The 13,190-nt window shown below is 43.1% G+C and overlaps 1 protein-coding gene across 1 annotated transcript in view; it reads left to right on the top strand.

The window, feature by feature from the left end:
• MLXIP (MLX interacting protein) overlaps positions 1-13,190 on the top strand; it is an 87,524-nt gene that overhangs the window by 60,365 nt on the left and 13,969 nt on the right. The window contains exons 7-11 of the mRNA XM_007489877.3: positions 688-777; positions 1,352-1,443; positions 2,232-2,871; positions 3,238-3,344; positions 3,631-3,814. Coding sequence (XP_007489939.1) covers positions 688-777; positions 1,352-1,443; positions 2,232-2,871; positions 3,238-3,344; positions 3,631-3,814 — 1,113 coding nt within the window. The remainder of the gene's footprint in view (positions 1-687; positions 778-1,351; positions 1,444-2,231; positions 2,872-3,237; positions 3,345-3,630; positions 3,815-13,190) is intronic.

Raw genomic sequence — 13,190 nt, forward strand, 5'->3', positions numbered from 1 at the left:
TTCTCTTGTTCGGTTCACGAGCATTTATTGAGTTCTGACTGTTGGCCAGGCCCTGTTCAGGGCTGAGGATACAAAGACAAAGACGGAGTAGTCCCTGCCTCTGAAGAGCTTACATTTTACTGGAATGTATCTTCTCTAGACCAATGTGTATAAGATTATACTATTTAATTTGTTAAGGAGAATGAGTCTAAAGCAAATCCTTACTATAGTCCTTAGACTTCATGGCATTGGAATCGCCATTTTTCCACTAACCTTAAGTTAGAACTCAGAGTGAAAATCAGGAATTTGGGGGATCTCAGGTTAAACCTATCAAGTGTAAAACTAAGCTCACTATTAATATGATGAGTCCTTGGGATTTGGATTCCCACCAAGCTTCCTTAAAAAGGGCCTTCACCAGTCCAGGTAGGAAACAGAGCAGGCCAAAGCTCCACTGACCATCCAGGCAGGGTTGTGGCCCCTGCATTTCCAGCCTAAGTAAATTAGGGAGGCCCAGACTTTTAAAAGCAACAATGCTCTGGTGAGAATGAAGCAAACTCTTTTGAAGAAGCTTTTCAGATTTACTCTTGCTTTTTAAGGAGGAGGACAAGGAAGCGTGTCTGTCCTCGTAGCCTTTTTTAGCCTATTGTATCTCAAGGATTCATTGACTGAGCAGTCCAATTTAGCTCCTTTCTCTCTGCATTCTTGTAGCACATTTGGGAAATGCAGACATGATCCAGCCTGGGCTAATCCCTCTACAACCAAACTTTGACTTCATGGACACATTTGAACCTTTCCAGGGTAAGCACACAGGACGGAGAAGGGGGTCTGGCAAAGCCCAGGTCATACCTCCCTTTGTAATTCCCAGGGGGATCAAGCAGGTGGTTAAGTCCAAAGTGAGCAAACCTGAGGTGCCTGAGCTGTTCACGAGCATCAGAGCATGCATTTTCCAGAGTTGAAGTCTTTATGCGATTGTACTGATGGGGGGGATGCTCCTCTGTCTACTGCAGCCCTTGGCTCTGGCTGTGGACAGTTCTCCCTGTGGGCAGTAGAGGGCAGTAGTGACAGGCCTAGCCCAGCTGGGCTGTCTGAAAACAAGCCCTTGATCCTTGGACCTGAAGAGCAATTGAACCATGGGATTGTGGGAGTTGTTCTGAGAGAGCCCTGGAGGGCTATCAGGGACTGACTGGTTCCATACTAAGGAAGCTGCCCCAGCAGAAGAGTCCCAGCAAGGGTGAGCAGCTTCCAGCTCCTGTAACCATTCTGGTTGAGGGGAGGCCTAACATTTCTGACCTCGTTAGGTACCTGTTTATCTGCTCAGAGGCTGTCTGGGGGCCTTGGGACTTAAAGGAAGGGCCCTGACCTTGTCTTTCAGACCTGTTTTCATCCAGCCGCTCCATCTTTGGCCCTACACTTGCTGGACCTACTGTTTCAACTGCAACAGACCCCAGTAGCCCACCAGCACAGGTAGGGGTGTCCATATCCAGGAATTTGTGTCCCTAGGACTGTGTCAGGCACATGGCCATTATGACTGTGATTTATATAAGTGAAGGACTTTTAAATGTTGCAAGGAATTATTATGGAATTTCTTTTTTGGTCCTGGAATACGTTTTTGAAGTGGGATGTGTAATCTTATTCCAGTTTTAGGAATACTCATGCATAACCCTATTTATACCTTTTCATACTTCCCAGGAGACTTGAGCTGGGATGTCTTGGATGACTAGATAATATGGATTCTATTGATTTTTTTCCCCCTTTGTTTTTGACCAGCTAGAAATTCCACTCTGGCTCTTGGCAAAGCTAATCTTAGAGGGACAGGAATTGTGAAATCTTTATATATTTTCCCAACCATTGGGTATATGTGACATCTGTAGATCTAGACATATACCAATATCCCAGAAGACCCTATATGCCACTGTAAGCTTTGATTCTCCCATCTTATAACGAAAAGGATTTGGGGGAAACTCTTGATCTTAAGGGTGTTAGGCCCTCCATAATTATGGAGGATTTTTGTTTGTTTTCTCCCAAGGGTCCATTTTGGAGTCTAGCCCCTTTAGGAAAATCTACAGAAATTGAAACAGGCATTATTCCCCTAGACTAGCAACATTGTGTTTAGCTATTTTTACCTTTGCTTTTATTTTTCCTCAAAAGAATTGAATCTTTTGGGGTATCAATTCAGGTTCTTGGAGTTTACTTTATGTTAAAACCTGATGAAGAGTTATTTAACTCTAATGTTCTCTCCTTTTCTTTCTTAGGGGCCCATCCTGTCAGCTGGTGCTCTGCCTACTGTGAGCCTCCCTGACAGCCTCATTGTTACACCAGGGCCAGCCTCCCTAAGCCCCACAGAAAGGCGAAGCTGCGAGCGTGGGCCCCGACTTGGGGGCCCTTTCATCCAGCCCACAGACTTTGGTAGCCCTGAGCCACAACTCAGTGGTCCACAGACTTTCCTCTCAGTGTTTCCAGGTTCCCTGCTCTCTCCCAGTCCAGCACCAACACCATCTTCACCTGCAATGCCATTAGTGCCCTCTCCAGGGGCCACTCTGAGTGCCCAGGCTCCATCTACTTTTCTACAGTCACAGAAATTTGAAGTTGGCAAGTCCTCCTCAGTAATTACCCATACAGCCTCAGCTACACTCACCCATGATGCCTCTGCAACTACTTTCAGCCAGAGCCAGGGACTTGTGCTAACTGCACAACAGCCAGCCCCACCAGGACCTCCTTGTAGCTTGACAGTGCCTCCATCAGTTGGGCCAACCCAATCTCGCCTGACTTTTGTTCACCCTAAATCTGTGCCCCTGGCTAGTGGACGGGCCAAGCAACCCCCTAAAATAGTGCCTGCTCCCAAACCTCCTGAGCCTGTGTCATTGGTGTTAAAGAATGCTTATATCACCCCAGGTGAGTAAGATTGATAAACCAGTGTGTAACATTCTTGACTCCCATGAAGGAAGCAAGAAGAAATATTCTTTTGTACTTCTTTCTCCAGTTCTTTTGGTTTGTGAATTGCTTGTGGAAGCATAGGGTAAAATTATAAGAAGTTTCATGGGTCCTGGGAGCTATCTTCCTGATCTCTGTCTTGGGAAAGGGATCCATAAGATATGGGAGACTGGTAGGATTTGCTTTTTTTGTGCCTTTGGTATGGGAAGTGACTGAAGTGGCATGGTGGCTCTTTGTAGTGAAGCTGCCCAGCCCTGCCCATCCTAGTCCTTGTTGCTCCTGCTGTGTTCAGAGAGGCATCACCTTAATCTCCTCCTTGTTCTTCAGCTGCCTTTTCAGGACAACCCCAAGCAGTGATTGTGACTCCTGGCCTTCTGAAGAGAGAAGGGGTATTGACCTCTACCATATCCCAGCCTAATGTAGTCATCGCCAGGGTGAGGAAAGCTGGCTCTCCTTGTCATGGGAGAGGAGGGCAGTGGGCACTAGATGTTAGGGGATCCCTTCTCATTTTGTCCCCTTGTTACTCTTAAGTATCCCTTCTCTGGGAAAGCCTCCCATCCCATCCCAGACCAGAGACACTAGTTCTCTTGCCACTAGGACTAATTAGTCTTCTCCTCTCTGGCATGCAATTGTCAGTGGGCAGCAAACTGGTCTGAAGACTGAGCCCTTGGATAGGTGACATGTAGGGTGGTGACTTTTTCCATCTCACTGTCTTCCCAGGCTCCTGGTGTCACTGAATTCCACAGTGGCATCCTGGTTGCTGCAGACCTTGGCCATGCTACCAGCAGCCAACCATCCCCAGCCTCTCGGCTCTTCTCCCCCAGTGCTGTTCAAGATTCCTTGGTGAAGGGTGAGCAGATCTCACTGCATGGAAGCAGTTCCCAGATGGCCTCTCCATCTTCTAGTGAGTAATTAATTTTGTGAGGAACAGACCCCTTAAGTAATGGGTAAAACTTCTAGAAATAAAAGGAACAAACATTTATCTCTCTGATTTGATAATGCCCAACAAATACTTCTCTGTAAGTGTAGGTAGGTTCTTAACCTTATAGATTTTAGTCCTAATGCACAAAAATACATAATACAGTAGTCCATCATCAATGCATTAGAGAGGCATAAAAGAACCTTGTTTAATCCAAGGGATGTGGAATAGAGGAAGTGGCTCTTCAACAAGGGCTAAGAAAAACCTCTCCTTCAGCATCAAGTTTTACCAGTCCCCCTTTGTCAAGGTGGAGAGGGCAATCTCAGGAAGCATCATGTGCAGGTAAACACTTGAGTTCAGTTTTAGTGCAGGGGAACATCCCAGGCCCGGATATGGAAGAGTACAGGGTTGGCTGAGGCTCAGACTTCTCTGGGACCTTGGACACATCTCTTAACTTCTTAGATGTTGTTTTCCCTTTTTGTAAAGTAAGGGGAGTGGGCTGAAGGTTCTCTGAGGTCTTGCTTTACCAGCTCTAGGTCTTGGATCTGAAGACAGTGAAACAAGGCTAGAAAGGTGGAGCTGACTATGTCAGATTTTCAATGCCAAGCAAGTTGGCGGGTCGAAATAGGGAGCAATGAAAGTTATTGAGCAGAGGCATAAAGATCAAAGAATAAGGATGATTGTGCCCTCCACCCCCACCCCTGTCTTCTTACATCTCATTCCCTGCTGTCTACTCTTCAGATCAGTGTCCCTGGCCTGCTAGTTGTTCCATGAACAAGACCTGGGCATTTCCTCTGATTATCTCTCATGTCTAGAATGCGTCCCCTCTTTCACTTCCCTCATTCCTTCAAAGGTTGGCTAAAATCCCACCTTCTCTGGGAAGCTTTTCCTAACCCCTCTAAATTCTAATGCCTTTCCTCTGTTAATTATCTCCTCTTTATCCTGTCTATAGCTTGCTTTGTATATATTAGTTTGCTTGTTGTCTCTCCCATAAGACTGTGAGCTCCTTGAGGACAGAGACTTTTGTCCCTGTGTCTGTTTTTTGTGTCTTTTTATATTCCCAGTACTCAGCACAGTGCCTGGCACATAGTAGGTGTTTAATACTTGTTGATTGATTGATTGACTTGCTGGAGAGAGGTTGAAGCTTTCTTTTAGGAGGCTGTTGTCCAGCCTGAACAATAATCCCCTCCACAGGATACCTGACTTGATCCTAGAGCTTTGGCCTTGAGATCTCTGGCACTCTCAGGAAGCAGCCAGCTCCATTTGTGGATACCTTGAATTGTTAGGAATTTGTTCCTTATGCCAAACCCGAATCTGCCTTTTTGTAATTCCCAACTATTTGCAGCTGTTTCTGCCTTCTGGGGTCAAGTGGAGTAAGTCTGATCTCTGTGACAATTTCCTTTCAAATACTTTAGAAGATAGCTGTCTTGTTCCCCTAAATCTTTTCTTTTCCAAGTTAAGCATTTCTAGTTATTTCCACAGTTCCTTCTGTAGCATGATCCTCTGACCCTTTACTATCTGGATAGCCTTCCCCTAAACCAGGAGTTCTTAATACTTTTGGGGTCCTGTATCTCTCTCCCAATCCGAGGAAGCCTATGTTCTCAGAATGTTCTACTAGATAAAATACTGATCTTTACAAAATCAAAGATAGGTTAGAGCATCTGGCTTTCACCAGTTCCCCCTTCCTACAAACCAAAAATAAAGTCCTAAAAGAAGTCTTGAGGGGCAGATATTTGGGTTTCACTTAAAGCAGCTAAGTCATTTAAAGTCTGAACTTAAACATCAAAAAAAAAATTTCCATATATAGAAGCAAAACATCACAAGTTCGGCTATAAAATTGGGAATGTCTACTGCATACCTCTTGCTTTCTTTTTTAAAAAAATATAATGAATTCTATACATTCATTTGAAACTGTTCTGCTTGTTGTCTCTGCCAAACATTCTTCCATTTTCTTTTATGCATTTAAAACATTACTACAGTGTCCCACTTTTTAGCTTTAGTATCACTCAGCTCCCTCCATTCAACATTTGTAACAAAGAAGTGCAGTCAGAGTACAGCCTACAAATGACTGTCCAAAAATGGGTATTTCTAGTCTTTGTGTGCATCCCATCTCTCTTAGGAGGCTGATAACATTTTTCTAGCATCCCATTACCTCTGTTTGCCACTATTTGTTCAGCCATTCCCCAGCTATCTCAAAGTCAGTCCAAGGTATCCTTTTAGATTTTAATTCTCCCCCCACCCCTACCCCCAACATTTCAGGATCAGGACATTTTTGTTTGTGATTATTTGCTCCCTGGTATTCTTCTCCTTACCCTCCCTGCCTCTAATTGCCACTCACTTCCCTGGTAAGTTTCAGATAAAAGTGAAGCCCCTCTGACCCACCCCTCACTTCATGTTTGTATGCTCCCCTTGCATCTACAGTCATGAGAAATAAGTTCTCTCTCCTTCCTCTTCCTTTCTACACTAGTGAATTCCTTTTGTCTCCTTCTTCTCTTTCCTCTCCTCCAATTCTAAAACCAGAGCCACCCTGTCCCCAATGCCTAACTCCCTCGTACTCTGTGAAGATGTGACAGTTCTAGGCTTCCTCTTCCCAACTATGCTAGCTAGCACTGCATCACCATGTAGCTGAGTGCTTCCCCCTAAGTTCACCTGTCCAGGGTGGATGTCATGATGCTCCTGATCAACTCAGATCTTTCCATCAGAGATGCTCGAAAAAAGGCTTCTGTCAACAGCCTGTTCCCTGTAGAATTAAGCTATTAGAAAACGAATCACTTTCATCTTTTGATTTTGTTTCATTATTTCTTGCCATCTTTGGCATTGGTTTATTGGCCCATTCTTGTTTCCAGTGAGTGAGTACCTTTCTTGGGTAAGGTTCATCCCTCTCTCCAAGCTGCCATTCTCCTGTTTCTTTCCTCCAGAGCTTTCATCTCTGTCTTTCGCTTCTTTGTTCCTTAAGGATTCACCAGCTCTTGGGGAACATTCATTTTCACGTTGACTCTGCTTACAGTTGTTAGAGTTGCTTTCTTCTTTTGGAGAATCTTCAGATGTGTAATGACTTCCTATGTTTGCCAGTATCCTCTTTGATTTCTTTCTCTCTCCAGCTTTAGTTCTTGAATTGGGGCTTTGTTCAGGATTAGCATTGCGTGGTCTCATCCTGGGCTCTGATTCTGACCTCTGCCTACTGTACTTAGGTTCTCCTGGACCTTCGAAATTCATGGATCTTCAAGGCCCTCTTTGGCGTCTCCAGACAGAATATTAAGGATTTCAGAACCCCTAGGCCTGGGTTCTACAAGTTTTGAGTACTACAGAATTTTGCTTGTTCCTAGTTACTGCCTGCCCTCATTCCCTAAAGTTTCAGAGGTTCCCACTCTAAGACCCCAGACCACCGTGGGGTTTTCTCACGTGAGCCCTCCATTCTGACACAAAGCCTTGCAGCTGACACATGCTTTGTCCCTGCCAGATCGACCCGGGCTTTGCTGGAGGGACCCCTTTCCCCGTTTGCTTACGAGTCAGCCTCTGACTGACTTCTTGTGCAGTTTAGGGATAGAAGTCTCTGTCGTTTCTCTTTGGATTTCTTCACCACTATTTGATCCGTGCAGATTTCGAGGTTTTGCTGGAGCAGAGTGGCCTGCTTTCCTCCAGCTCAAAGTACAGATTCTGACAGACATTTCCATGAGTTTCCCCCCTACTTCTTCCTGCCAGGACTCAAAATGGACAAGTTGTGGGTTATGGGAGTAGTGGAATACTTGTGCCATAGAAGCGGTGAATTGGTTCCCACTGAAGCTCAGGAAGACTTGTATGAACTGAAGCAGGGTGAAGAGAACGGTTGTAACAAGAAGTCATCAGCGCAACGCCTGACCACAAGTCCAGAGCACTTACCTCCTGACAGCGAGGAAAAGCATGTGGTGATAACATGGTTCACCGTTTCCTTCTCTGGCTTATTTTACAGATGAGGAAATGGAGACAAACAGGGTGAAGTGACTTGTCCTGGGTCACACAGCTAGTCGGTGTCTCAGGCCAGATTTGAACTCAAGAAGATGAGTCTTCTTGACTCCAAGCCCAGCACTCTGTCCATTGAACCACCTAGCCACCCTTTGAACAACAATGCCTAACATTTATAGAGCACTTCCTATGTGCCAGGCATTGTGCTAAGCGCTTTACAGTGTTTTCTTATTTGATCCTCACTGTGCTGTGAGATAGGTGGTGTTATTGTCTTTATTTTATATTTGAGGGAACTGAGGTAAACAGATGAAGTGATTTGTCACCCAGCTAGTAGATCTGAGACTGCATTTGAACTCAGGTCCTTCTGTCTCCAGGCCCAGTGTATAGAATGAGGCCTAGAATTTTTTTGGACATGGCCAGTGTGTTTTGTCTGACTAAGCCTATTTCTTATAAGAGTTTGTGTGTGTTTTTTCCCCGTCTCTCTCAATGGTGGAAGAAGGGTGGGAATGAGAGAAAATTTATTTTTGTTCATGGGGAAAAAACATAATAACTCATCCCATCCCCTTCAGGGGAAAAAGAAGTATTCCTCAGGTGAAATTTCTTTGCTTCTCCCCCCCCCCCCCCCCCATTTTGCCTTTGCTTCAGGTTCATCCAGGTAATTGATACCTGGGCTGGCTAAGTGACTTGTCCAGCTAGAGAGTATCAGAGACCAGATTTGAACTCAGTTTCTTTAGTTTCTTTGTGCTCCTGGTGGTGAAATCAAAGTGTTAGTGGGAGGCCTGCAGACCAGAGTGCAGTGTGGACCAGATTAAAATGCCTTTGGAAAATGTTTAACAAGTAAATAAAAAGGCAATGCAAATAATGCTCATTTGCAGTGGTTTTGTTTTCTAAGTACCCCTGTGCTGCAGCCTGCAGGATCCATTTCTATTTGAGTTTGCCACCGCTGGTCTAAAGGACTCTTTTTTTTTTCCCTCTTCTTTTACTATCTACCTCCACTTCTGAGTCATCCTTTTGATCTTTGATCAGTCTATTTTCTGTTGACTTCTCCAGGCACTACCACAATTGCTATCTCTTTAAACTCTTCCATTACAACATCAGCATTTGTTGCAAGTATATATTTTAGGCTAACAGAGTTGATCTGATCCTTTCTCTTTCCTTTATGCATCTTTCCTTCTAATTACAAAGGCTTTTTGTCATTTTCACCTGAAACTCATGGCTGCTGTCTGAACCCAAGGGGACCAAACATTGTCTTAGCATTTCACCCCACTTCTCTTAGCGTGGCCTAAGATTGTACTAGCATTTCGGGCTGCCTTGTCACACTCTTGCTTAGCTCAGAGATCCTGCAGGCCAGCAAAATCCCCAAGTCTTTTTCAAATGAACTCCATCTAGCCCTGTCCCTCCTCCATCTTATACTGGTGAACTTATTTTTGGAAAGCTGAAACTTTGTACTTATTAAATTCTGTCTTATTTCATTTAGCCCGCTGTTCTAGTCTGTTGAGAAGTTTTGAGATCCTTATTCTGTCATACATTAACTCTCCTGGTTTTTTGTCATCTGCATATTTGATCAACACACCACTTAGACCCTTTTTCCCAGGTTGAGGGGATTTTTTTTTACCTTAAATTTTCTTTTTTATTGTGAATTTAATCATCAATAGACATGACCAAAAAAGGACTATTTATGAAGCCATGAACTTATGTTACATATGATTTCATTATCTTTTTTAAATGCATATTAAAACTTAGCAGAAATATCAGGAGGTCAAGTTTATAGGTTCATAAGAAAACTCACCAGGGCCCTGCTTCCAAGATGTCATCAAATTGGGTTGTTTTAATTTTTTTTTTTAGAAATTTCCAGTTTTCACATCATTTTTATCTCTTATGTCCCTTTGCCCACTCCTATCCAATGTGGTATCCCCTTGTAACAAAAACATTAAGCTGTTAGTGACCATACTTAGTTCAACCGGTTCATATTTCCTTCTGTTGTACAATGTTTGAGCCCACATCTCCGTCATCTTAGACTTTTTCAAGTAGTTTTCATCAATCTAGTGAAACCTGTCTATAAGAATATCCATGAGCTCTAGTCCCCCGTCAGAAAAGAAAATGAGACTATGACAAGATCTCTCTTCTTCCCCCCTTTCCCTTCTTGGAGTTGATACAGTATATTTGTTCCAAGGCAGAAGAGCAGTAAGGGCTAAGCAATTGGATTATGTAACTTGCCTGGGGTCACACAGTTAAAAAGTGCTTGGTGCCAGATTTGAACCCAGATCCTCCTGACTCCAGACCTGGCACTATATCACTGTGCTGCTTAGCTGCCCTAAGATCTCTTCTTGATGATGTCCTGCCATCTCTTTGGGATTACTTTTTCCTTCTGTAGAGCTGCTATCTATCTTTCTCTTTAATATTATTTCCTAGAATTTTACCAGAAACTGAAATGAAGTTCTTCCTAGCCTGTAGTTTCTAGACTTAGCTCTCTTACCTTCTGTGAAATTGGGACATTTGCCATTCCCCTTCACTATCTTTTAGAGCTCATTGGTCCCATTTGTTAGTTCTTCAGTGTTATGGAATGTAATTTGCCTGGACTAAGCAAGAGCAGCATGGTGTTCTGTTTTTATCTTCGTGTTTATATTGGGTTTCAGTTCCTAATCCTGTTCCATCCTTTCCAGTCCAAAAGCCATTCTCTTGAGCAAATTAAGCAGAAGCAAAGTTCTGTATTATCATCATCCCCATCTACTTCTTCTTTGATCCTCACCTTTTCCTGAATAGACTTTTTAAAAAACCCTTCTTCATTCTGCATTTCTGAAGTGTAAGTGATCTTTGCGTATCTTCCTTGGGTTTTTTGTTTTTTTTTAAACCCTCACCTTCCTTCCGCCTTAGAATCAATACTCTGTATTAGTTCCCAGGCAGAAGAGCAGTAAGGGTTAGACAATGGCGGTTAAGTGACTTGCCCAGGTTCACACAGCTAGGAAGTGTCTGAAGCCAGATTTGAACCCAAGACTTCCCATTTTTAGGCCTGACTTTCAATCCACTGAGTCACCCACCTGCCTCCTCTTACTCTTTTTCTTAAGGCATGCCCTGCCTTCCTTATCACAATTGTTTTACTCTGTATTTTCAAAATTTCATTCTTGATAGTTTGCATTCCTTATGAGCCTGACTTCCCCTAAAAGAATTTAAGCTATAGAATTGTACTTACCTTTCCTCTGAGCCTCTTAAAAGTTTCTTCTCTCAAGGACTTTGAAGAATGCAAATCCCACCCCCACCCTGCTAGAGAGAGAGCCTGATGGACTAATATTCAAAATGAGAAACATATTTTTGGATATTGCCAATGTGGGAATTTGTTTTGCTTTACTATACTTATATGATAGAACTATTTTGTATTATATTTTTTCCTTTTTTTGCAGTGGGGGTGAGCATGGCAGGGAGGTGCTTTATGATTGATTTTTTTTTTTAGTGTTGGTTCTTTCAAAATTTATTCCAGGCTTTTAGTAGGCAGATCTCCTTAAGGTTTCTATCATTTCACCCAAGCAGTTAGTTCTTCTTGATGGTGAACATCAGGTCTAAAATTGCAGTCTCCATTTATTCATTCTTCCTTTTTTTTTTTAACCCTTACCTTTCATCTTTGAATCAATACTGTGTATTGGCTCCAAGGCAGAAGAGTGGTAAGGGTTAGGCAATGGGGGTCAAGTGACTTGCCCAAGGTCACACAGCTAGGAAGTATCTGAGGCCAGATTTGAACCCAGGACCTCCCATCTCTAGGCCTGACTCTCAATCCACTGAGCCACCCAGCTGCCCCCTAATATACTTTTTCATGGGCTTTGGTCCACGCTTGGGAATGTTATGGGCATTGCCAGACATTTGACGCCTCTCTGTAGAGCTTTAGAATGTCAAGGCTAGGTCTTTTTTTTTTTAACCCTTATCTTCCATCTTAGAATCAATACTGTGTATTGGTTCCAAGGCAGAAGAGTGGTAAGCGCGAGGCAGTGGGGTTAAGTGACTTGCCCAGGGTCACAGAGCTGGGAAGTGTCTGAGGCCACTTCCATTTTTTTAAGGATGACATTATTTAAGCAGGGCAAGACATTATAAAGTCCCTCTGACTTTGACAGAAGAAGAGCCCTTCAGCTGGCATCCAGATAATTGAATCCCCATTTTGATTATATCACCCTTGCGTTTTGTTTTTTGTCATCATTTCCCCAAACTCGTCTATTTGTCTGTTTCCTCTTTCTGTCCAGGTGGTTTCCACTGAGCGCTGCTGACAACATCACTTCTATTTGTGCTTTTCTTTATCTTTATTCAAATACTCTTCACCAAGCTTCCACACTTTGGTGGTTCCTAGCTTTCCTCACATGAGTGTACCTTCTTACTACCCCTCTTTTTGTCTATCCTGTTCTTTTTTTTCCCATTTGAATAAGTTTATTAAGTCAATTTAGAACATTATTCCTTGGTTACAATAATCACATTATTTCCCTCCCTCCCCTCACCCACTCTTCCCTCAGCCAACGCGCAATTTCATTGGGTATTACTTGTGTCCTTGATCAGAACCTATTTCCATGTTGTTGTTTACACTAGGATGTTCATTTAGAGTATCCATATCTCTTTGATCCATATATTCAAGCAGTTGCTTTTCTTCTGTGTTTCTGTTCCCACAGTCTTTCCTCTGAACATGGATAGTGTTTTTTCTCATAGGTTCTTCCAAGTTGTTCAGGGTCATTGCATTGGCACTAATGGAAAATTCCATTGCATTCGATTGTGCCACAGTGTATCAGTCTCTGTGTACAATGTTCTCCTGGTTCTGCTCCTCTTGTTCCAGTTCACATGGAGTCCCTCCAGTTCATCATTCCTTTGAACACAATAGTATTCCATCACCAACATATACCACGATTTGTTCAGCCATTCCCCAATTGATGGGCATCCCCTCGTTTTTCAATTTTTGCCACTACAAAGAGCGCAGCTATGAATATTCTTGTACAAGTCCCCTTACCTATTGTCTCTTTGGGGTACAAATCCAGCAGTGCTATGGCTGGGTCAAAGGGCAGACAGTCTTTTATCACCCTTTGGGCATAGTTCCAGATTGCCGTCCAGAATGGTTGGATCAATTCACAACTCCACCAGCAATGAATTAATGTCCCACTTTGCCACATCCCCTCCAGCATTCACTGCTTTCCTTTGCTGTCATGTTAGCCAATCTGCTAGGTGTGAGGTGATACCTCAGAGTTGTTTTGATTTGTATTTCTCTGATTATAAGAGATTTAGAGCACTTTTTCATGTGCTTATTAATAGTTTTGATTTCTTTAATTGAAAAAAAGCCTATTCATGTCCCTTGCCCATTTATCAATTGAATGGCTTGATTTTTTTGTACAATTGGTTTAGCTCTTTATAAATTTGAGTACTTAGACCTTTGTCAGAGGTTTTTATGAAGATTTTT

This window comes from Monodelphis domestica, chromosome 3 (assembly GCF_027887165.1).
Source record: "Monodelphis domestica isolate mMonDom1 chromosome 3, mMonDom1.pri, whole genome shotgun sequence".
In the NCBI taxonomy this organism is placed as follows: Eukaryota; Metazoa; Chordata; class Mammalia; order Didelphimorphia; family Didelphidae; genus Monodelphis; species Monodelphis domestica.